Raw genomic sequence first — 24473 nt, 5'->3', positions numbered from 1 at the left:
ATGTTGCCTTGGCTCCAAGTGTGGCTATGCGCCTTATTGTCTCTTTAGGATCCTTCTGCCGTGGGCCGGCAGAAGACTTAGGTGTGTGTAGCATTCCTGTGCACATCCTCATCATCCATCTACTACTACAATTCTTTCTTATCCCATGTTAAAGCCCTACAATAATATCCTGTTCAGAAATATTAAGGCCATGTTATCCTGGGTAATTGTTTAATCAATCAGTAAAGTTCAGTACTCACTAATAGGTAGGTTAAACACAGTTTGTTTTGACACATGAAGATATGATCATACGGTGTGACACTGAATGATTTGGTGTGACATTCCAAATAGTGAAAAATCATACCTTTATTAATGATTAAACCAAAAAAATGTTTATGCATTACATAGAGAATATTATCAGGAAGAGTCACAAATATTTGTGTAATTTTAGAGAAAGTTTTGACAGAATACATTTAAAATATGTTGTAAGATCATGAACATGGGCCTCACACAGAGTGTCGATTATGAAAAAAACATACAGATATAATTAATTTTCAAAAAACTATAGTGGATCACTGGTTAGTTATGATAAAGGACTTTGATAAAGTGAGTAACTTAAGAAAGATGTACTCCATTTTCATTTTATGAACAATTATTTTCATGTCACACCATATGACGATTTTAGGCACAAGTACAACAAACTGCTGAATAAAGTCTGATTCCAATAAAATATCTAAAAACAGAATGTATTTCCATAAGGTTGAGAGTGAGTAGAACAAAAGTAAATAACTTTTATGCCTGCAATTTAAAGTTTTTTTAAAAACACATTTTTTGGGGCGTCACGTCACTGACCCACAAGTGCCGGCCACTTGACATCATTCAAATCCCCCCCCCCCCCCCCCCCCCAAACACTGAATTACCAATGCAACTACTAGGTAGTCGATGGTTCCACAAGGTGCCCTTTTTTTCACTTGAGTACCCCCCCCTTCAAAATGTCTCTGCACGCCCCTGCCTCTTAAAGTGATCCCTGACAAGTAAGCCATGTAGGCCTTAATATGTTATAATAACCCTCTTTAACCAAAATATACCATTTAAAACACTTACAATATATTCCTTTGAGAGAAAAAAAGTTATATTTTCAACCCATGGGGGGAGCCATTGCACTGTTCGTCGCATGCAGTGATGACGTAGAAGATACATTTTGGCTGGTCGGGCCCAGTAGGATGTTTTGCCGGGTTAGTAAAGTGTTTAATTCAACATCTAAAACTTGTTTACACCGCCATTTTAAATTGGCCCGTCCAGCCAAAATGTATCTTCTACGACCGTCATCACTACAATAATTGAGGTGTTTTTAATTATACATTGTAGTTATAGAGGACAATTATAATGTATTAAGGCATATTTGTCGTATTAGTCAGGGATCACTTTAAAGAGGGTTATTATAACATATTAAGGCCTACATGGCTTACTAGTCAGGGATCACTTTAAAGATGTATGTGACATCACAGAACACACATGAAGGAACTGCTTGGGTGATTAGGGCCATTGTTATCTGGTCTGCACCTTTGAGAGCCAAGCTCTTTTCAGATTCTAATGAGCTAATATGTCCAAAGCAATTGTTTCATGTTAACCCTCACTTCAACTGTTCTCTGTTCAACAGCTCAACGGGGGCCCATGCCCAATGCCCATGTTGGTTAAAAAAATTATAATAATCTCATGAGGCCCCCAGCCTGTGTGGGGCTGCCTATTTTGCCTGTATGGACTGCACGGCCCTGTTTAAGAGTAGCCTAATGAATGGCCACAGTCAGTGCGCAGCAGGCTCCTGCACCAATCACTTAACTTACTTGTTAAAAGCAACATATTATTAAGACATGACAGTAATATGGGTGCCCCATATAGCCCCATATAAACGTAAAATATACTCTCCTCCCTAGCTGTGGGCATATGCCATAGGCCTATATGCACATATTATGAACCTGCCGGTCTGTGTCCAATAGAAAGCTGCAGAGCATGGAGTTTTTTTTAAACAAGTACATGGTTACATGCGCAAAAATAACAGATTTACAAGCTATCAACACCGTCGGATATACAGGATGTTAGCTTGCAGATATGTTATTTTAAGCATGTGCCACCGCGCACACAGAGAGAGAGAGAGAGAGAGGAGAGAGAGAAAGCGAGGAGGCGAGAGACAGACAGACAGAGGATGCGCGAACACCCTGTGATAAGTTCTGTCGGGACAGTCTAGAGCATATTAAATAGGTTATTATAGGCCTAATCGGCGATCACTCACGTACTCCAGCTAATAAATCCACGGGGCTTCTAAATGGAGACCCTGCCTACAGTTCATGTTCATAGCCTTTTTACAAAATAATTCCCAATTTGGCATTGATTATATAGGCTACTTTCAGAGCGTTTGGTGTGTGTGTGTGTGTGTGTGTGTGTGTGTGTGTGTGTGTGTGTGTGTGTGTGTGTGTGTGTGTGTGTGTGTGTGTGTGTGTGTGTGTGTGCGCATTGCAACCCGGTCTCCACAGAAAATTGTGGTTTGTCTGTGCGTATGTGTGAGTGAGTGAGTGAGTGAGTGAGGGAGGGAGGGAGGGAGAGAGAGAGACGAGAGAGAAAGAAAGAGAGGGAGAGAGACAGAGACAGACAGACGGACAGACGGACGGACGGACGGACGGACGGATAAAACACAGTAGGCCTATCGTAGATAGGCAGAACAACAAATAGCCTAGAAACGATAGAAGGGTCGGGGGAGGGGAAGGCTGGGTTAGGAGCGGAGAGAGGGCGAGATCATTTAGCGACCTACAACCGGGTTGCTCGCTCCTACTGGAGGCTGGAGCGTTGGCACCATGAGTCTGTCGGGGGGAGCGTGTCGCTGAGAGACTTGTTTTTTCATTGTCGAAATACCGTGCTGCCTTGTCGAACTGTTGTTGTGTCGGACAGTTGTCGTGTCGAAACATTGCCGTCCTTTTTTTCGAAAAAGGGTGCCGTCGAAACAGCGGCGCCGAAATCTCGCGATCCCTAAGTCGAACTATCGGCGCGTCGAAATTGCGGGCCGTCGAAATAGCGACACGCTCCCCTTGGACATACAAGGTCTCCACCCGACAACGACAATATGTTATATCACACACTGAATCTCCATCCTTGCCAACATAGACTTGGCGCCCTCCCAGCCGTGGCCATATGTTCATACAATACCCTCCTTGTCTGGCAGACACTGCATGCCCACTGTGGAGACTCCAACAACGGTCTGAAGCTGACCAGGAAGTGAGAGATCACAAAGGGTCACTTCCTATAGGCTAGTGTTAAACTATGACCTCCCAGTGTCTCTTCATCTTAATCTTCCCTGCCTGCCTTCCGCCACAATGACTAATACCAGTCCCATTCACTCAACAGCAGGAGTTGAGAACAAGTTGAAGGACAGTATTACATTCTCAGAAAGTGATCAATGTGTGTGGAATTAGAGCTGAAATGCTATAACCACGGAGTGGTTGCTTCTATTTGTTTTATATTTCCCATTCACAGGCTTTTCTTCTCGCATTAGCCTCTTATCGTACAAGGACGGCATACCGCTGAAACATTTCATTTTGCACCGAGGGTAAAAAAATGCAGCATTTCACATTCTCCTTTCTGCTTTTGATTAAAAAGCCTACGTGAGCGGAGTTCTGAACTGTGACATTGTTTTGCTTCTTTTTTCTTTTTCTTTTTCAATGCGAGTTTCAAAGAGGGACAGCTGCTTATGCAACTGAGAGCTCTGCGGCGGTGACGTCATCCGCAAAATACTTCCGAGTCTGTGGCTAAATTAAAGGGTATTTAAACTCCTCAGCCCCTCCACTCACCTCTTACTTCAGACTTGGACCACGACGAGCAGAAGCCTGAGCTCTGGCCACCGTGGCATTCCTCCACTGGCTTTTTATGAGGCACACAGCGTCCCCACTGTCCTAACAGGGCAGACCCCTGTGATTTCATAGTGCACGCACCCAGCTAATATCAGCACTGTCTGCGCCCAGCCAGTCACACAAGCTTTTCCATTACAGCACATCACTCTTCCTGTTTTTACGCCCGAACCTTCTGGATCACGAGCGGAAACACTGTGACAGGCGTGAAGGCTACTTTCCCCCTTCTCACATCTCGGCTTTGTCATGAGGATCTCGACAGTATCTTATAATATATCTTACAGTATGTAATAATAATAATAACACTACAGAGTTATTTATTTTACTTTTCAGTGCAGCGAGTATACTGTATGTCAAGGGTCTTCAACAGGGGATCCGGGACCCCTAGGGGGTCCTCAAAGTTATTACAGGGGTTCCTCCAAATCTTTGTGGGATAGAAAACATTTTTTCTCCTTTTTTATATTAACCATATTAACCCTAGCGTTATATTCTGAGAACTTTATCCAAAAATAGGCGAGGCGTTTTGGCAAAGAGGTTTGGTGTAGAGGGGAAAAAGAGCAGACTAAGTACAGAGTGAAAGTTTATTAAGTTTTGACGGTTCAAGTGGTTAAATATCTGAAAACAGAAATTGACATGAATCCAGAATACACTGGTGGTCGTGCTGCCAAACGATGAAACTATATGGAATCTATGAAAAGGTTGTGGGGGGGTCCCTGCTTCATCTCTCTCTCAACTAAGGGGTCCTTGGCCTGAAAACATTGAAGACTCCCTGCACTCGAGAGTTATTTCTTTTAGTTGTCAGTGCAGTGAATATACTGTACGTGGAGAGACACTACCATACTGGGTGTTGGTCCGCCTTTTAAGAAATTCCACCATCCCAGTTCTGCTCCCCTCCCTCTGGCTGGGTTTCCCCCAGGGCTCTAGCTGGAGAGCAGAAGTGGGGAAAAGCCTGTCCTCCGTCCAGACTCTGATTGTCCTCCACCTCCGCAACCATGGGACCTGTTAAGGTTTACACTGCAGCAAATCACAGCTGGCCCGGGCCACATGCAGATGTAAGGGGCGTGTGTGTGTGTGTGTGTGTGTGTGTGTGTGTGTGTGTGTGTGTGTGTGTGTGTGTGTGTGTGTGTGTGTGTGTGTGTGTGTGTGCGTGTGTACGTGTGTGCGTGTGTGTTTGAGTTTGCGCACGCACGTCTGTCTTCGCTTTTTGTTCATTTCATTGTGTCCTGTTATGCATAAATGAATTATGTAGCAGGCGGTATACTTCGTTAGAACAGTTCAGTTGCTCTAGTTTTCGGGGCATGTCATTAATATTCATCAAGCCACGCTGGCTGAGAGAGATGTCCCACATATGATGTCACTCACTCCCAGTTTGAAAGGTTTAACTCGTACAAATTGTGGCGAGAGTTAATAGTGAGTCAGAGTTAATATGAAGTGTGTGCGCGCGTGTGTGTGTGTGCGCGCGCGCGTGTGTGTGTGTGTGTGTGTGTGTGTGTGTGTGTGTGTGTTTTACTTCAGAAGTTCATAGTGATTTGACTTAACTGGCTTAAGTTAACGTTTATGCTTCATCAAAGTCAAATTGAAGTCAATTTAAAAAAAGGCTCTTTAAAGAGAACGCTGTCTCATATTACAGTCCTAATCTCTGACAATACATGTGTGAACAAAACAATGCTCTTCTCCATTGCATCAGAATTGTTACCAGGAAGAAGAAAATGATTTAACCTCAACAACAGCACTGTGAAATCACTTGATCTCTTCATCAACCCTAAAATACACACTCACACATCTGCAACAAGGCATTTTTCTTTCTGCCACGGGGGAGACTTAAACAAGAGATTTGAATCTTTCTGCAGTGTTTATTTTAAAGATAAACATTCGAGTGTCGGGCCGTTTTACATGAGAGAAAAGGCGTGTCGAGGCTCCAAACGTGCGAGATGCAGCTGAGCGTGAGCTTGCCAGTGTGTCAGACGATTGCCTTTTGGCAGTGCGTGCAGCATGGTAAAACCTAGTTAAAGCCCACCCCACCCTCTCCATCTGTAGCTGCTTATTCTGACTGACAAGTCGCTGGGACGCTCAAAGAGGCCGAGAAGAAGAACGCTGAAACCACACTGAACCGAATGAGGCAGTGCCTCGTTCACGCCACAGGCACCAGTGAGACATGTCATGTCGACGCCGACGGTGTGTAAACCTTAAAAGTTTATGAATGACAGCTGAGGTTGTGTGTGCGCAGGGGCACCACAAGGGGAGTTACTATAGGGCCCAAGGTGGAGGGGCCTTCATTATTTTATACATTAGCTATTTAGAAATAGCAGACAAGTACAAGCTCAAAGCGCGTCACCGAGGCGAAATGTGCGCAAATCTTTGAATATATGTATTTTTTTTAGAAGGATTTGAAATATTCAAAGACTTGCACACATTTTCACGTTTTTTTCAAAAATAGCAGATCTACAAGCTCGCAGCACGGCACTCGGTGCCGCGCTGTGAGCTTGTATACCTGCTATTTTTCAATAGTTAAAGCACGAAATAATGAATTCCCAGTGAAATCTAAATGGGTTAAACCCCCTCCCCCTATGAAGAACATTCATGGGGGGACCCGCAGTGAATCCTTGTACCCAAAAATTACTTTTTGTCTTAAACAACGTGCATTAAAAGTGAGATAAAAGGGGTGGGAGAAAAAAAAAAAAATAGAAAAGGAATGCTTAAATAATCACCCCAAAAAATCTGTATTCCCTATACTCTTCCTGCAGGCTCCTCCAGCTGTGCTGCAGCTCAGGGCCAGCCAGGAAGTGCGGCTGTGGGAGTGTGAGGGGTGGAGGCGCAGGGTGAGGTCACTGTGCTGCTGGCCCCCAGGGATGGGAGGAGGATATCTGGGGGGATGAGGAGGAGGAGAAGCGTTCAACCCACTGCTGCTGCAGCTCCAGCCATCAGTCGTCCCATTCTCCAACCAGGGATGGAGACGATATGAAAACGTCACGTCACGATTATTGTGACGAAATAAATCGCGATTTACGATGTCATCGCCATAATCAGAATCCATTATCCTGGGGTGGAACGTTTGCCAAAAAATAGCAGATCTATGTGAGCTTGTAGATCAGCTATTTTTTGGCAAAGACATTTGATAGAGAGTGAAAAAAAGACTGTATCGAGTACGTATATTATAAGTACCTTTTACCAATTATAGAGGGTTTAAGTGGTACCGGATATGCAGCTCGGCAAATAAAAGGTGAATTGATCCCAGTGCGTGATGGAGGACGATATCACGATAAATTAAAGGACTAGGTCACCTCTGGGACAACCAGATCTTATGTTATTGTTGTGTGGGACACGATCAACACAATCCTGAATTATGTTTTGTGTTCAATCTGTGTTTTAGATATGTTAGTATTTCAGCATGCTACAACTGGTCATATGATGCATTTTGCATCATATGACCAGTTGTAGCATGCTGAAATCGGCTGAAATACTAAAATATCTAAAAAAACAGATTGAACAAAAAAAATAACTCAGGATTGTGTTGATCGTGTCCCACACAACAATAAAATAAGATCTGGTTGTCCCAGAGGTGACCTGGTCCTTTAAATCTCCACGATACGATTATCGTGAGTGGTTTTTTTTTTATCACGATGAACGATAATATCGCTTATCGTCCCATCCCTATTCTCAACACCGGCCCTTTCATCTCCCTCATATCAGTTCTAAATCTTTGTCAAGGAGCCCAAAATTGATTATGTATTTGGCCACGGGACCCCCATCTTAGATTTGTTAACATTTTTCCAAACTTTCAAGAAATGGCAGATCTACGAGCTCAACAACGTGCAGCTTGCCAGCCCTATTTAGCTGGGGGGTAAATGAGGTTAACGTGGCTAAACCTGTTTTTGATATTGGCTTCTTTTAGCTGGGGGGATCCCCTGGAACCCCTTCAAGGACCCCACTTTGAGAACCACTGGCTGGCTTATGAAGTGCGTTCAACTCCCCCCCCCCCCCCACCCCGCCCGCCAGCACAAAGTTCTGCATGTACAGTACTGTATGTCTTGGACCAGGGACGTGCAGAGATGTGTTAGAGAGGCAGGGGCTGACATTTCTAAAAGGGCCTTTTGGTGGAAATATCGAAAATAGCTGACCTCCAAGCTCACAACGCGTCGCAGTGCGACGCGTTGTGAGCTTGGAGGTCGGCTATTTTCAATGCTTGATTTCTACACAGAGAGGGCAAATATTTCAACATGAGATAAGATGCTGCGTTAAATTCGTTTGGACAAGGCAATTCTCTTGAATGCTGCCTTCAGTATATGGCATTGAAAGAGGACATTTGGATTTCTTTCACCAGAGTAAAAACGGCGTTCATGGTCTGGAGAAAGGGCACTTTTTACGACGGGTAAAAGGGCAGGGGCTCAAGCCCCCCTTTGCCTGTCTTGGACATTCAACTCACACACTGGACCCTTTTTTGTATTAAATGATATCAGGCATTGCCCCCCCCCCCCCCCCCTCCCTCGCTTATATTATGTGCACACTCACGCACACACACACACACAGACACACACACAGTCATGGAGTGAGTGTGAGTCATACAGGCAGCAGTTTCCTCGGGGCATATATTTTGAGAGAGCGCCGTGTGAGTGCCTGGCCCTGCATGCCTCAGATGCCTTGGGTGTGACCAGTGTGGCCTGCGAGTGTTATGGTCCCACCAGCTGCCTGTCCTCTGCTAGTACTACCCCCTGCCCCCCATCACTCCTCACTGCTGGCTGGGGGAGGAGGAGAGAGCCAGCCAGCAGCCAGACGCGCCACACTCGCAACTCCCAAGTACTGATTTATTATATGCCGTCGTTCGGTGGCGCACACTCACTGGGCGTCCCCACAGCATGGGAAAGGTCGAGTCAATGGAAAGAAATGGTGATGGGATTTCTTAGACCAGAGTTAGCTTGATGTATAATTTATTTGGTCACCCCAAAATAACTGATTTCCAGACGTGGTGGGTCGTAGATACGGGACAGTTTTACGGACCCGTCACCGCTGATTTTCCAAGTCTTCTTCCCCAGGTTTCCAGTCATCCCTTGTGCAACAATTAAATACTATAGTCAGTCTGGTGATTCTCAGGACCTGGCGAACTGTGACCACTCCCTCCCGAGTCCCTCCCTCCCACCTCCCACCGCCATGTGTGTCGTCTTGAGTTGTCTTTTTCTTTTCTTTTCTTTTTTACACAGACCGGCTGATCTACGAACCCAACCATGGTCACTGCAACACTCTCCTTGGGAAACCCCCGCATATCTGAATATCGTCGTTGTCGGGTGGAAACCTCGTATCTCCAAGTTTCAAATGTGTATGTTCTTTCGCAAAGTAAAGCTCTGCTTCACCATACAAGGCCGTCGCACAAAAGTAGTGAAAACAGCAGATCTACAAGCACACAACGCCTCGCGGTGCGAGGCGTTGTGTGCTTGTAGATCGGCTGTTTTCACTAGTTCAATTCATTTATAAAATGATAAATGCAAAACGAACGGTTTTGGACATACAAGGTTTTCACGCGACAACGACGATATGCATTATGGGATTGTCAAACTGAAGCCACATTGTGTTTGTTTTTGTGTTTGTTTTTGTGTGTGAGTGTGTGTGTGCGTGCGTGCGTGCGTGCGTGCGTGTGTGTGACAAGAAGAGAAGCAGACAGTGTGCGTTAGTGGGAAGTCATATTCTTCTATGAGAGCATACACATTATGTGTGTAATGTCTCTGTAATGTGTTCTGAGTCTATGCTTGTGAATGGTTTCCTAAATGCAGTCTACACATGTTTGCATTTGGGGGTTACAGTGCTGGACGTGTGGTTATTAAGCCCCACTAGAATGACATTAAGACTCGCATGAGCCTGACTCTTTTAACAAGGTTGAAGCCGAACTGTAATAAGCACTCAGGTAATTGTTTTGAAAAGGGTAACTTTATAATGGAAAAATAGAAGAGCAAAAAAAGAAAACAAGCCCTGTTTCCAATTACGTCTTGTTCTATCCCAACCCCCCACGAAAATCACGGGTCCAGAATCAAAGCAACCATATTATATTTTTTCTTCTCTTGAGTTCACTTCTGGCCTACATATGGCCAAGCAAAATGGGTTTTAATGTAATTTTTCCGTTTGCACAGGCTAAACCTCGCCTTTTGGTTTTGGAAGATGGCTAAGGCAGTATTTACAGATTCTCACTCCTCCAAGCGTTCTCTCTCCATTCAAGAAACCCCCAGAGGGAATTGGAGAGCAGGCGCATGTGCAACAACATTATTTTCTTTTGCTTTCTTTTTCTTACAAAACTGTACTTTAGCATTTTAACCGCACCCAAAATGTTGTCATGAGAGGGGCGAAGCTCATTACTTAAACTGAAAGAACTCAGCTGAACACATGTTTTAAAGCATACTCACAAGGGTGGGGGGGGGGGGGTGGGGGGGACAGGCCAAGGTCTCATCTGGAATGCATAAAGCATAACAATACATCCCAACATCTCTCATCACGTTGGATCAAGAGAGACGCTGGGGCTGGGCTGGGAATGGGAGGGATCTGCTATGTTCCTATAATGTTACTCAAAACCTTTTCGTATAATGTTAGCTGTGTAGTATTGTCGCTGTTTGCACACGGGGGCGTCACAAGGGGGTGGAAAGTGGGACTGAGTTACTAGGGCCCAAGGTGGAGGGGCCTTAATTATTTTATACTTTTAACTATTGAAAAATCTAGATCTGCTATTTTTGAAAAAGTTGTGAAAATGTGTGCAACTGCAAATCTTTGAATATATGTAATTTTTAAGCGAGCATTTCTAACTCAAATTTTGCTTTTGGGGGGTCCCTGGAACTAAATATTTTGAGATGGGAGTCTGTGGCCAAATACGTATCATTTTGGGGGTCCTTCAACTGAATAAGTTTGAGCACCACTGACAAAGAAAATCATGATTTTTCAAAAATAACAAGCTCGCTGTGAACTTGTATATCTGCTATTTTTCAATAGTTAAAGCACAAAATAATGCGTCCACAGTCTAAATGGGCTAAAGCCCCTCCCCCTATGAAGAACATTCATGGGGGGCCCGCAGTGAATCCTTGTACCCAGGGCCCAGAATTTGGTGCGACACCCCCCGTTTGTACACATGTGATAACTGCGTACAATAGAATGCTGAACTCAATAAGTGTGTGTTGTGTACTGGTCCTCTGGACCAGCTTGAAACCGCAGTCGTGTCTGCTCCCAGTGCCACTGATTGCGAGTCTCACTTTCCATCGCCACAATAAACAAGAAAGGGGCCAGGGTCTATCTATCACCCTGTAGGACGCCCATGAGTATCTCAAACTCTTTAGTCCATGTTGGTTCCCAAACACTGGGTCAGGAGCCATTTGTGGGTCGCGGACACATTTTTATGGGTCCCTTATTCTTTTGTTTCCTACATTTTGTTTTTATAGGGGAAGACATGTCATAAATATACCTTAGTTAGAGGAGTTGTGTGGAAATTGGGGTTTGTATTGTAAAGTACAACTTGATGACATCACAAGTTGTACTTTACAATACAAACCCCCAAATCAATCCTCCAGTTCTAGGCAACACAGAAGGGGCGGAACTTTTTTTCTATTTCCACACAACTCCTCTAGGGTATATTTATGACATAGTTCAATATTGAAAATCGGTGGTCTTCCCCTTTAATTATTATTCTTTCAAAACATTTTCAAAAAAAACATTCCCCCAAAAAGCAATGATTCTTTTAAGTAATTTCATTAATAAATAAAAGAAAACTCTAGGAAATTCCATCATTCTCACTAGTTTGGGTCCCGGGCAAACGTCTAATTTCTCTTTTGGGTCACGGGCTGAACGTTTTGGGAACCACTGCTAGTCTCACCATATAGGTCAGAACCTTGGCTGGAGTCCAACTATAGCTTGCCGCTATCATCTGCACCATTTTCTCAGGAATAAATACGCCACATTTGCACACGTGTCAAATGTGTCCCATTTAACCCACCCTAACTATTAGGAGTGGGTGCCATTAATAAAACGCCTGGGGAGAAGTCTTGCTCAGGGACCCTTTGAACAGACTGGGTGGACCAGGAGCCCAGCCGACCAACCTCAAGATGTCAGTGAAACTATAAAGCTACTTAGTCCCTGCCACTCTCAAAGCCCATATTTGGAGGATTTTATTTGTCGTTAACTTGTGTCGGTTTGGTCATGTCCATCATTTAGGCCTGTGGTTCTCAACCTGTGGGTCGGGACCCCCAGGGGGGTCCCCAAATTATTTCGGGGGGTCCCCAGATGATCAACTTAATGTGCAACATTGTTTTCTCTCTCAACAGTAAACAACCCCAACATAAAGTTTAAGTTTATAGAGGGTTTATGCATTCTAAAGTGACAATTTAAGGACTTTTTAATACCTCTAAAATGACAAATTAAACATTGGCCAAATTGTCACATATTTGAGAAAGAAATTGTAAAAATAGCTGATCTACATGCTCACAATGCCTCGCAACGCGAGGCATTGTGAGCATGTAGATCTGCTATTTTCACAATAGAACTGTGTTATAGAAAATGTTATGCCTCAACTCATAGTGCTCGTCAGTGTGGGGGGTCCCCAGTCCCCAGTCGCGGCCTGAAAAGGTTGAGAACCACTGATTTAGGCAAATGTATCATAGATAGAGATCTAGGATACATAGCTTATGGCGGAAGTTACCTGCGGACAACCCCAGTCCTATTGCATATGTTTTCACTGCTGCATATGCATGAGTTCCTTCTTCCACCACCCCTGCGTTCTCTCCTCTCTGCCTCTGAGAGAAGCTGTCAGTGGGTCCGTGTGGTCGCTGTCTGAGTGGTTGCTCTGGGCCAGCGTCCAGACCAGTGCAGACGGATGAGGACATACAGCACAGTGCATCAGTGTTTTGACTCCGGGCCAGGCCCTCAGGGGTGTCACAACAAGGGGGAGGAAAGTGGGACTGAGTTACTAGGGCCCAAGGTGGAGGGGCCCCCTTGTAACTTTAGCTATTGAAAAATAGCAGATATACAAGCTCACAGCGCGGCACCGAGTGCCGCGCTGCGAGCTTGTAGATCTGCTATTTTTGAAAAGTCGTGAAAATGTGTGCAAATCTTTGAATATGTATTATATAGTAAATGGTAAATGGTGCATTTATATAGCGCTTTTATCCAAGGCGCTTTACATAGATTGTGCATTACATTCACCCATTCACACACACATTCATACACCGGTGGCGGAGGAAACCATGCAAGGCACCAACCTACTCACCGGGAGCAATTAGGGTTTCAGAGTCTTGCTCAAGGACCCTTCGACATTAACTCAGGGGGAGCCCGGATTCGAACTGGGAACCCTTCGGGAACCCTTCGTGCTCTATTATCGGTTTCTCTACCCCTGAGCTATGCCGCCCCCTATAGTGAACATTTGTAACTCAAATTTTGCTTCCGGGGAGGGGTCCCTGGAACTAAATATTTTGAGGTGGGGGTCTAGCTGTGGCCAAATACATATCATCTTGGGGGTCCCTCATATGAAAACGTTTGAGCACCACTGACATGGAAACATAGGTTTCTTGCACACATTTTCACGATTTTTAAAAAATAGCAGATCTACAAGCTCGCAGCGCGGCACTCGGTGCCGCGCTGTGAGCTTGTATATCTGCTATTTTTCAATAGTTAACATTTATGGGGGGCCCGCAGTGAATCCCTGTACCCAGGGCCCTAGAACTTGGTGTGACGCCCCTGCAGGCCCTAGCTATTTGAACACACAAGGCTGTATTGGCCTGGCCACCACACACAGTCAGCAGGGTAGCTCCCCTGACCCCAATCCCAACCCCAGTTGGGGTAGCCATCTTCCAGTGCGAACGCTAACAGGAAAACTAAACTGCGCGAAGAGGAGGACTAAGGGGTTTCCATCTTCCTCTCGGTGTTGAGTATCAAGCGGTCAAGCTAAACAGTGACCCCCCGATCTAGGGAGAGATAAAGCTAGGGAATGCCGAAGGATGATGTTACTCTCCACGCTTCAGCTCTTCCTTCCTTCCTTCCGCACTGCCCTGCACAAGACAACGGCCCCTAAGATAACTACGGGATGATTGATCTATAATATCCAATGACCCTACCTTCCAGCTGTTTCACGTGAACACGTAATTTCATTCAAGTGTGACCAGGAGCAGGTGGCGTCACAAGGAGGGGAAAAGTGGGACTGAGTTACTAGGGCCCAAGGTGGAGGGGCCTTAATTATTTTATACTTTAGCTATTGAAAAAATAGCAGATATACAAGCTCACAGCGCGGCACCGAGTGCCGTGCTGCGAGCTTGTAGATCTGCTATTTTTTGAAAAGTCGTGAAAATGTGTGCAAATCTTTGAATTCATGTATTTATTTAAGCAAACATCTGTAACTCAAATGTTGCTTCTGGGGGGGGGGGGGGGGGGGGAGAAGGGGGGGGGGGGGGGTTCCTGGAACTAAATATTTTAAGATGGGGGTCCGTGGCCAAATACATATCATTTTGGGGGTTCTTCACATGAAAGGTTTTAGCACCACTGACATACTGACATAGAAACATAGGTTTTTCAAAAAACCCATTTGAAATATTCAAAGACTTAAAATAGCAGATCTACAGCTCGCTGTGAGCTTGTATATCTGCGATTTTTCAATAATTAAAGCACAAAATAATGCGTTCCCAATCCCCCCCCATGAAGAACATTCATGGGTGGCCCGCAGTGAATTTGGTGCGAATTTGCTGCGACACCCCTGACCAGGTGCAGGGCCCTCCTGATGACCTGGGGATGCCCATCATCACTGCTAGATGTGTTCATCTGTTTGCATGCTTAGGGTTACGTAGTCGTAGCGCTTGACTTGTAAAGTAAATGACTTTGGTAAGAGGTGTTTTATGTTGGCCTCTTGTGACCTTTGACCCTCGGAGGAGTTCGGTTTATGGCAAATTAATGTGTTTGCTAATAGTAACGGTCTGTGATGATCAGCTCATTCTCCCCCATGGTAGTCCCGGTTCACAGCAGTTACAAGGTGTTGGCAACACTTAGAGAATGTTTGCTGGCACAACACGTCTCTTGGCAGAAATCCTTGGCTGCTTGTGAAGGAAGCATAGCGCAGTTACCTGTCAAAACAGCATAGAGATACACTTCTTGGAACAGACAGAGAAGTAACAGGAATGAGGATAAATGGATACGGACATTGTAAAATCCTCAACTCCGAAAGATAATTGAACTCTTTTTACACAGTACGACGAAGATTATGTTTTTCTACGGGTGGCTCTGCCGGAGCGTCTGGAGCTAATCTTGCAAACCGTTGGACCAATCAGCACCACATTTCTTGTGCACACAAGAAATGAGGTGCACACATGAAATATTTAATACTTCTATAATGGAAGTCAATGGGAACTGGTGGGGCTGAGAGCTTGCTTTTGGAGTCATACAGATTTGGAGTCATACATGATAGATATGTCATAGACGACTGACATCAGTGAAGTCTGAGATACACATTAAGCCACGCCATTCCCATTTTCTTTTTACTTCAGATTTGTATTGTGATCTTGTAGATTTGCTCTTTTTGCCATGAACATTTCTGAAACCTTCACCTATAATGACATGCCCAAAATACGTTGATGTATTTGCAACAATGAACCTCGGAGTCTGCTTTGGCTGCTCAGTTCCTCCAGGCACTCCAAGAAGCACTTCGGCAGTTCAGATTTATGCCCATAGATAACACCGTCTAACATAGAACCCAGCAAATCGGGTTCTTTCATAACTCCTTTTTGTTTTATTGCTTCATTCCAATCCCCGCCCTGAGGCCAGCATCACCCAGATTCTATGCAACAGTTTGCATCGCTGCTTTTGCCTCTTTTGCATGTTTGCGCTGATGACATCGCCTCCAACAGGAAGCCACGGACTAATGATTAGCACATGTTTAGAATCACTGGGGTGCCGCGATCTGGAGTTCGTCATAGAGTATGTCTGTGATTTATTTGGTTGTTGTTGCTGCTCAGGGAGGGGCAGGCCCAAGTCTGGGGGGAAAGGAGTGCAGCCCTCTCCCCTCTCAAATATCTGAGCCTTCTTTATCAGATTTAAGATCCATGCCAATGGAGGTCTTCAGTTTGGTCACAGTCCATTTTGGAGCGGCATGTGTTTAAATTGGGGGAGCAAGGACAGACCATGTACAGCACAGCTCTCTTCATGGGAATCCACTCTATACAGTACATGTGTGCAGAGATGTACATTTTTCTCTTCACTCGGAGCAGTCTGTTCTTTGGCCCGCTGACAGTACTGTGCAATCTTCTGAAAGTATCTCACAGAAAGAACAGAAATGTAAAACGCCAGTGTTTTGTTTTGTCTTTTCACACGAGCCAGTCAGTCTGCATCTGTGTGAAGTGCAGTAGCACAAGAAAACAAAGCTTGCTGCTCCACACATTTACCATAGAAAAACACAAAGACCTGAGTTTTGACCTGAGGGTTGTGCACTACCCGCATGCATTTCAAATATCGGTGTCATTGTGTTCAAGGGTGTTTTAACATCCCCTTGCCAGACTGTAGCAATAGTAAGGGCTGGGTCATGAGAGGGCCCCTCCCCTGTTCCTCCCAGGCCCCTTCTGCCTGCGCTGTGGGCTGTTATCTGATAGTCACTAAGTGGCGAAACACAAACACTCAGGACAGCATGGTAAGGCCATTTCAACCCCCATGCATCAGGCGTGCGGAAGGAACATGGGTATCCTGGAAAGTTGAGAAAAGTAAAGTGGGGAAAAAGGCAATGGAAAAAAGTCTCCTAGCAGTTTGAATGGTGCGCTTGATAGTGTGTTATGAAGCAAGCCACAAACGAAATGGACCAAACAATGCCAGCCACGCCATTTTACTGTAAGGCTACTCTCCCTCAATATTTCCAAGGGGAGCTCCAGGTTTCGGGGGCCCAGCGATATCCAGTTGAGTTGGATGACATAATGCTTCTTTTCTGGACTCGCCTAAGGGGCGTAGTAAATGGCTTCTAGTGACACAACAAGGCTGACTTCAGCACTTGAGTGTTTCCTCTTGTTTTGGCAGCGCATTCCAGGACAGAGGGAACACTGGGGCGTTCCACCATCTCTTCATATTCTCACATGCAAAATCCACTGTCCAGCTGTCCCACCAAAAGGTGTGCCAGTCCACCGGGCTGCGATGATGTCCAAAGTCTCTCAAAACTCCCATTCCCTGATTGTCACATCACTCCCTGTCCCTGGGCTGCCCCAGCCCTACAGTACATACTTTAGATCGACAGCTCAGCCATTCTTGACGCCCACTTGTCAGAGATCGGTGGCCCAAGCCAGACGGGACTCGAGCAGGGTCTGACTCACATCTTGCACACAGACTTGCACTTATCGTTATCCTCTGCAGATTCTCAGATTTTCAGGTGGCCGCGTAAAGACGAGATCGATGAGATAAAACTATATAGCTCTCAGACATAAACCTGCAACATTAGCAAGAGTATAGGTCCATTGGTTGACATTCACACAGACACCACCCGGTATCTTCAAAGGTTTATATATGTGTCTGTGAAGATTTAGCATGTATCTACCGTGACATTCCATACCGCTGCACACCGCTTGCTACCTCGCTCGCACGCTCAGCAGATAGACTATAAACCAACAAACAGTGGAGGGAGGAATGAATGCTTTTAGTGATTTTCCCCCCTCTGTGCTCCATCTGTGTCCCAATGAATTCCTCTATGAAGTGGGGCGTGTCAGTCTAAATGAAATTTCGACTGCAACCTCACCACAGTGGCGGTGAGTGCCGTTATTAGTGGCCGGCTGCCCCAGCCTGTTTGCTTTGTAATCCTTCACTTTGAAAAGGGAGAGGAGTCGCGTGTTTTCATCCGACTTGCTTGTGGGAAATGACAGAGCCTGTCTGGATGATTTTCACTGCTATTAGTCAATTGGGAAAGGTCATGACCCTCTGGGGTCACAGACAGTAGAAAGTAATCAGAGACAGAGGGTAGACATAAATAGGCATAAATAATGGACAAAGTGATGGGAGCAGACATCCTCCTAGACTAGAGCACCTCACACATTTTGGGCTTTTTGGCATTGTACACTATCTATGGAGCTATTTCAGCTATCAGATTCAGCACTATTCATTCAGGATTATTATTTTTTTTCTGTGCGCGTGCACAGTACGTGCGCACAGTACGCGCGTGTTTCTGTACCTGTCCTCGCATAACTTGAGCACCAATCCGACCGACCGACTTCCAACTTGAAGAGTGTGATACCGATGACCCGGTTGATGTGTTGTGCAGTCTGACCGGTAGTTATCCAGAGCCATCTGTATGTACGTTATTGAGTCATATCAATGACTGATGCTTCTTGATACTGTAGCTTTTGAGTGTTTTGTATTCCTCACATGCACTTGGTCACCACAAACACATCGTGATGTTATGCGTTGGTGGGCTGTGCAGAATGTGTGATGATGATTCATGGCCGTGTCAGACCATTATAAGTGACTGCAGCCTTTGATGACACCTGGTCCAGCTGCTGCGACCAGGGTAAACCTCCCGCCTTGGTGTCACTGTCCTAACAGACTACTCCACTACACCAATTACATCTTCAATAAGCAGCTGTGGACCAGCTGACTGTCAAAACAGTGCTCTCTCTCTCTCTCTCTCTCTCTCTCTCTCTCTCTCTCTCTCTCTCTCTCTCTCTCTCCCCCCCCCCCCCCTCCCTCTCTCTGCCTCCATCCCAGCTCTACCAGTGCACGAGAGCATTTATTTGCCCAGCATCCCACTGCCAGATCCCAGTGCCGGCCCACAGCTCATGTGTTTACAAACACAGACCACAGGAATCCACCTGATGAGCCAAGATGGGAGGCAATACTACGAGAGAGAGAGAGAGAGAGAGGGTGGCGGTGAGGGCAATGTATTCTACGCACAGACCACACATCTCTGTGACCTCACCTTTCTGTAGCTTTTAGTCAATGAACCATCACTTGAAAAGCGTAGTCGAATCTATACTTTTGCCGAAAATAGCCGGTTTTCTTCAACAAACAAAGAAATAAGCGCCAATATCAGTTATTTTCGGCAAGCCAGTCAGTCACGCGACAAAGTTTACATTGGGCTGTTGTTGCTGTTGTTATTCTGTTGGTGTGCTTGTTTAGGTTGAGCTTTAGTTTACGCCCCTGTGATGAAATGACCTGAGACCATGGGGGCCCAGTGGCGTCAGTTCAGCAAAAGCTAAGGTATGGCAACATGACTGGTGGCAAGACACCAGTCATGTTGCCATGCCTTAGCAACAGGCATGATGAATTTGTTTTAGGAAGTACATTTTATTTTTTCCCCCTGTAGTCAAGGTAAGGCAGCTGCCATACCCAATTGACGACTCTGTGGGGGGCCTACAGCACCAATGAGGGATGCAGAGCCATCATGGCATTGGCAGACTGAGAGTGAACGCCTGGATCACTGTCAGTCATCCTTGAATCTTTGTGTGCATGGAAGAAGAAGTTTGTTCCACTAATTTAGCATGACTGCAACAGTGCAGCAGCAGCAGCAGCAGCAGCAGCAGCAGCACACTCCCTGGGTACTGGCCTGAAATCTTCCACCCTCCCCAGATAGCTGTAAATAGAGGGCCTGTTTCACACACACCGGCATTCTGGGCATACCACAGAGCAGGGCCCCAGGAGGGCAGGGCAGTACACGAGTGTGCGTACACACACGTCACACGCACATGCCCGCGTGTGTGTGCGTGCACACACACACACACACACACACACGCGCACGCACGCACACTTTTTTTAGACATGTGTTTTATGGGGCTCGATGTGCACAGTTGGCCCTGGGTTCGACCGGGCAGGTCAATATAGTTGTTCAGTAGCCACTTTCAAACATCTGGAATGAAGAGGTTTCTGACTTAACTAACTTTGTGTAGCTTGCGTAAGCGGTAGGCTAAGACATAAACATTTATAGGCTACATCAACACATCACTTTTCTAACTTTAGGCTACAAACAAAATAAGCAGGTGTGAAAGAGGTTCATTCATGAGGCCAAGTTGCAGAGGAAAAGCTAAATAACACGCATTAAAAAAAAGAAAGGTCTTATTCATAGTTTGGCCAGTTCATTGTTAACAACATATTATCCACACTATCTATTTGGGTTTGCATGCAGTGAAATCAAGGGACAGGCAGGCTCGCAAGTTTTTGTGAAAAAAACAAAACAATAAAAGAATAGCATTTGAGCGGGCCCCTGATGACGTAGCAACGCTTGCAGGGCGGTGTTCTCAGTTTGACTGGGGTGTGTGTGTAGCACATCTGGAATAGTATAGCTCCGTGCTCACAGAATCAGCGCGATCTCGGTGGCAGTTGCCCTTCACTTGAGCATTCTTTTTCTTCTTGAAAACATCTCCACACATCTTACCTTTTGTAAGTTGGACCGTTGTTAAACTTTTTTTTATTTTTTAATCCTTACTTTTGAGCTGGATTTCTTTTTTCTTGCTTTTTTTTCTTGACTTTCCCCCCGTGGCATGCAATAGGACTCTAGTTGTGGAGTTTTCTTTTTTAATGGAATTTGGATTTACTATGTGCTTCTCTCGTGTAAAAATGCATCTCTACGAATAGCCTACATGTTTCATTTTTGCCGCTTTAATAGTTAAAAGACTAGGCTGCGATTGCGCTGAATCGACCGTTCCTTTAAATGCCCATTTAGAATAAACGGTCGAGGCGTGTGCATGGCGGCACTACGTTGGAATGTTTTCCATCAGATGGGCTGACTAGTTGTTTTCGAGGAGCGTGTGTGCGGCTTATTGTGATTCATCTTGAGTCGAGTTGCGTTTATGCTCACTTTACTGCAATTGCTCTATCGCTTCTCTATGTTTTAGTTTGGTTTATTATGCAGCCTAACCATGCATAGACCAACAACTATTCATTCTGGTCGGTTTAAAATGTAAACTTGACTAACTTGAATGACAAACTTTAATTTATTTTAAAATAAAGAAGTGTCGCCATTCATTTTGTACTATATAACTATGTAATATATCTTATTTTGAACTGTGCTTTTAAAAAAGAGAAGTTTAGATCCACCAGGAAGAAATTAGGGTCCTCCCTTCACGTTTTTTCCCCCCTTTCTTTTTTTTCGACGTTTGAATGTAAGGTGATACTTTAAAAAATGAAGTAAACATTGCGGTCATGCTGCAGTGTAAGGGAATAGCGCCATCTGGTGTGGTCTTTTTGTCATTGCGCTGCCCATCTGAAGCTGTCTTGTTAAAAGGTCATCTAGTGTTGACTGTTCCTCTTGTGTTCTCATCTGTGTAGAAACTAACTACTTGAAAATGCTGCTCATCCTTCTCGGAGTGCTCATCTTGCACCTTATCATCCTTGTGCTACTATTCGTATCAACAGCAGCCAATGTAAGTTGAAGTGTTATTACCTCTCTGCTAAATGTAGGTCTACTTCTAAATGCCTGAACCTGGCTAGGGGATCTCTGGTTGCATGCCTTTTTAAGATCTTAGTGTGTGTGTTGCTGGATGCATGATGATATAGAACATTATGTTTTGTTCTTAAGGCCTGGACTACAGGTGGCACTCGAGCCACAGACCTATGGTACCATTGTGTGACATCTAATGGAGGCTACCACTGCACGCCAGCCACCAATGAAGGTTCGTCAACAAACTCTGGTTTGCTCAGTTTGCAAAGCTTTTAATCGTATTTACAGCATGGTAACATGGCAAAATCCTGAGAGATAAAATGGTACCCTCATTCTGTGAAATTAATGTTATGTGATTCTCAAAGTGGATTTCAGGGGTTCCTTTATGGGGGTCTAAATTGACCCTTACAAGTCTGTAACTCTTGACAGTGTATAAATGCAACCAAATGGACCCTAACGGTCCATTTGGTTCCATTTGTACACTGTCAGAGTTAAGGGGAGACCTTGAAATTTGAAAGTTTGAGAAGCACTATAATAGTATCAAACCATGTATTTGTGCTTGACTCCTAGACTGGATCCAGGCTGTCCAGGCTCTTATGGTCCTGTCCGTGCTGTTCTGCTTCTTCTCCCTCATTGCCTTTGTGTATCAGCTGTTCAAGCTGGTCAAGGGTGGACGCTTCTTCTTCACTGCAGTCTTCCAGATCCTGGCCAGTGAGTATGACTTCACCTCGCGCTGACCGGACACGCCCTGCACACATGGGGAAAGAGTTCTGGGAGGGGGAGTTGACATGCCTCTGTATACAATATGCTAGTCTTACTCATGCATCACTTACTCATCACTTGAGATTGTTTGAGCGCGTATGTGACAAAACAAGATATGATGATAATAATAATAATCCATTGTATTTGTACGTTTGTAAAGCAATTTATATTTGACACAAATCTCAAAGTGCTTCACAGCATAAAGTGAAATGGATAACATTCAGATCAATGGTCAGAGACCCCTTTACACAGCTAAAATACACAAGGCATCAATAAGTCCATCTAGGACTATCTTATTCATGGATTTCATTTGTAGTCCTAAATCGCCATGTTGAGGACCAACACTAATGTTCAACACCACTCAGAACACCTGTGTTGGTCCTCAACATGGCTGGTGTGAAAATGAAACTCATGAAATATTAAGATATCTCGCTGTGCTGGACTGTGAGGATGCAATAAAGTAACATATCGTCGTTGTCGGGTGGAAACCTCGTATCTCCAAGTTTCAAATTTGTACCTTCTTTCGCAAAGTAAAGCCCTGCTTCATCATACAAGGCCGTCGCACAAAAGTAGTGAAAACAGCAGATCTACAAGCACACCGCGAGGCGTTGTGTGCTTGTAGATCGGCTGTTTTCACTAGTTTAAATCATTTTTAAAATGATAAATGCAAAGCCAACGGTTTTGCACATACAAGGTTTTCACCCGACAACGACGATATAATGCTCGCTCTTTCTCAACAAAGGCCCTTCCTTGTGGACAAAACACAGATACATCATGAAAGAATTACACAAGTGTTTGCAGTCATTTTATATGTCACGGTGGCACAGTTTCTCACGACAGTCTTTGAACCATCTCACCGTCTGCTCTCTCTCTCTCTTTCCAGGTCTGTTTGTGATGTGCGGGGCCATCATCTACACGGTGATGAGTCCGGACAAGGAGGCAGACCAGGCCTTCGGCTACGCCTACGTGCTGGCCTGGGTGGCCTTCCCTCTGTCTCTCATCAGTGGCCTCATTTACATTGTCCTGAGGAAGAGAGAATAAGAGGACGACGTAAAGAGAAGAGGGGTTGAGAGAGACCCCATCAAAAGAACACCGCACTGTGCCTACTGCCCACAGACCATAGACTGACATCCCAGCTAGCCAACAAAAGTGCATGTGCCACTTTGCAACGAAAAAAAGAAAAAAGATACAAAGAAAGAGAACGTTGCTAGAGAACATCCTCAGTGTTCTTGTAGCAACATTACTTGTAAATGTGACTCGTTGAAGGGTAACGTGTTTGGTTTGCTCTCCGGTGTGCTGACATCAACCCGGGATCGTGATTCCTATGTCTTGTCTGCGACTAGGTTTTAACCATTTGCAAGGGATCACAAGAAAACAACGTGTATTTTTCCGGCGCGTCCAAAATGTGTTTAGAATCATGCATGTGATGTACTGGCTTTTGTTGTGCGCTGGCTCCCTACCCACCTCCATAAAAAAACATCATGTGTGATAATAACAGTGAAGAATAATTCTACCATACTTCAGTCCAAAGGTGTACATAGTGTCTGTGGTTTTTAGACATATTTATATCATTTTTACATAACTCTTTTTGTACATAGTGTTGTCGAGTTACTTTGTCTTGCTCATTTGCGTGATGGAACTCATGTCTGTCACGATTCATACAGCTGTGTGCCAAAGATGAAGCTGCAACAGCGAAAGTATAAAGCTTTTTAATTGTTTTTGTCTATTCACAACCATGTTTGTCCATCGATTGCTATAGGAAGTGCCTTTTATTTGGGATATCCGTGCTCTTACTGAAGGAAATGAGAAGTCTCAAAAAAATCAACAAATACTGTAGGTTAAGTGATGAAGTTAATTTGAAATATCTTTTGTACTTGATATGCCAGGCAGAAATCATTTTTGCATTTTCTGCTTGAGTTTTGAAGTTGTGCCCTTAATCCGCCCTTCTTGAATTGTACTGTATAGCCTACTCTGTGTTGCCATTTTTTAACATTTGTTATCGAGTGTCTCATGTCTTGTGTTCAAACTGCTTTGTACAAACCTACGTTTGCAATTTGTGTCAAGTATTCTTTTAAATAAACCCTTTGAAAGAAATGCTGTGGGATATAAGTTCCAACTTTGTGTAGCCTAAAACTTTTAAGTGCTCCGCTTTGCGAGAGTGATGAATCATGTGCACACACATAGCACATCATTTAATCCTCCCGGCCCATCCCATACTTTAACACAAACCCATTATTGCTGCTCCAGTGATGTTGTTATGATCCAGGGCTGGGTGCATGTGGAACTGAGGGATGGGCCAGGAGCAGAACTGAATGATTTCAGCTCAGATGGTTGATGTTGCAACTTGCATGTCATCCGTTGTATTAAAGAAGTTGAAACACTTTGGAGACAGGAAGACGGATAACTGCATTCATTCACTAACTGAGGAGTAGCTATCATCTAAGCCTTAAGGGAAGAACACGTTATAATCTTTAAGCATAACACAGACAACATTTTGG

General features: G+C 44.7%; 1 protein-coding gene across 2 annotated transcripts; it reads left to right on the top strand.

The window, feature by feature from the left end:
* Positions 1–18671: 18671 nt before the first annotated feature.
* LOC308284175 (peripheral myelin protein 22-like) lies at positions 18672–23956 on the top strand. Of its 2 annotated transcripts, none has more exons than XM_080724725.1 (5): positions 18672–18707; positions 21102–21196; positions 21352–21445; positions 21784–21924; positions 22859–23956. In XM_080724725.1, the coding sequence occupies exons 2-5, from the start codon at positions 21119–21121 to the stop codon at positions 23014–23016; spliced, it is 471 nt and encodes a 156-aa protein (XP_080580851.1). In that variant the 5' UTR covers positions 18672–18707; positions 21102–21118; the 3' UTR covers positions 23017–23956. The 2 variants fall into 2 exon arrangements, with proteins under 2 accessions (XP_080580851.1, XP_080580850.1); XM_080724724.1 differs by lacking the exon at positions 18672–18707 and adding an exon at positions 20095–20213.
* The last annotated feature ends 517 nt before the right edge of the window (positions 23957–24473 follow it).

The sequence above is a fragment of the Nannobrachium achirus genome (assembly GCF_963921795.1).
Source record: "Nannobrachium achirus genome assembly, chromosome: 4".
NCBI lineage: Eukaryota > Metazoa > Chordata > Actinopteri > Myctophiformes > Myctophidae > Nannobrachium > Nannobrachium achirus.
This window is presented reverse-complemented; position numbering and strand designations above follow the sequence as displayed.

Bases quoted from the DNA above. Each gene is read 5' to 3' on its own strand.
- LOC308284175 (XM_080724725.1), top strand. From the start codon at position 21,119: ATGCTGCTCATCCTTCTCGGAGTGCTCATCTTGCACCTTATCATCCTT. The intron at 21,446-21,783 runs GTTCGTCAACAA...CTTGACTCCTAG, and splicing joins CACGCCAGCCACCAATGAAG to ACTGGATCCAGGCTGTCCAG. The intron at 21,925-22,858 runs GTGAGTATGACT...CTCTCTTTCCAG, and splicing joins AGTCTTCCAGATCCTGGCCA to GTCTGTTTGTGATGTGCGGG.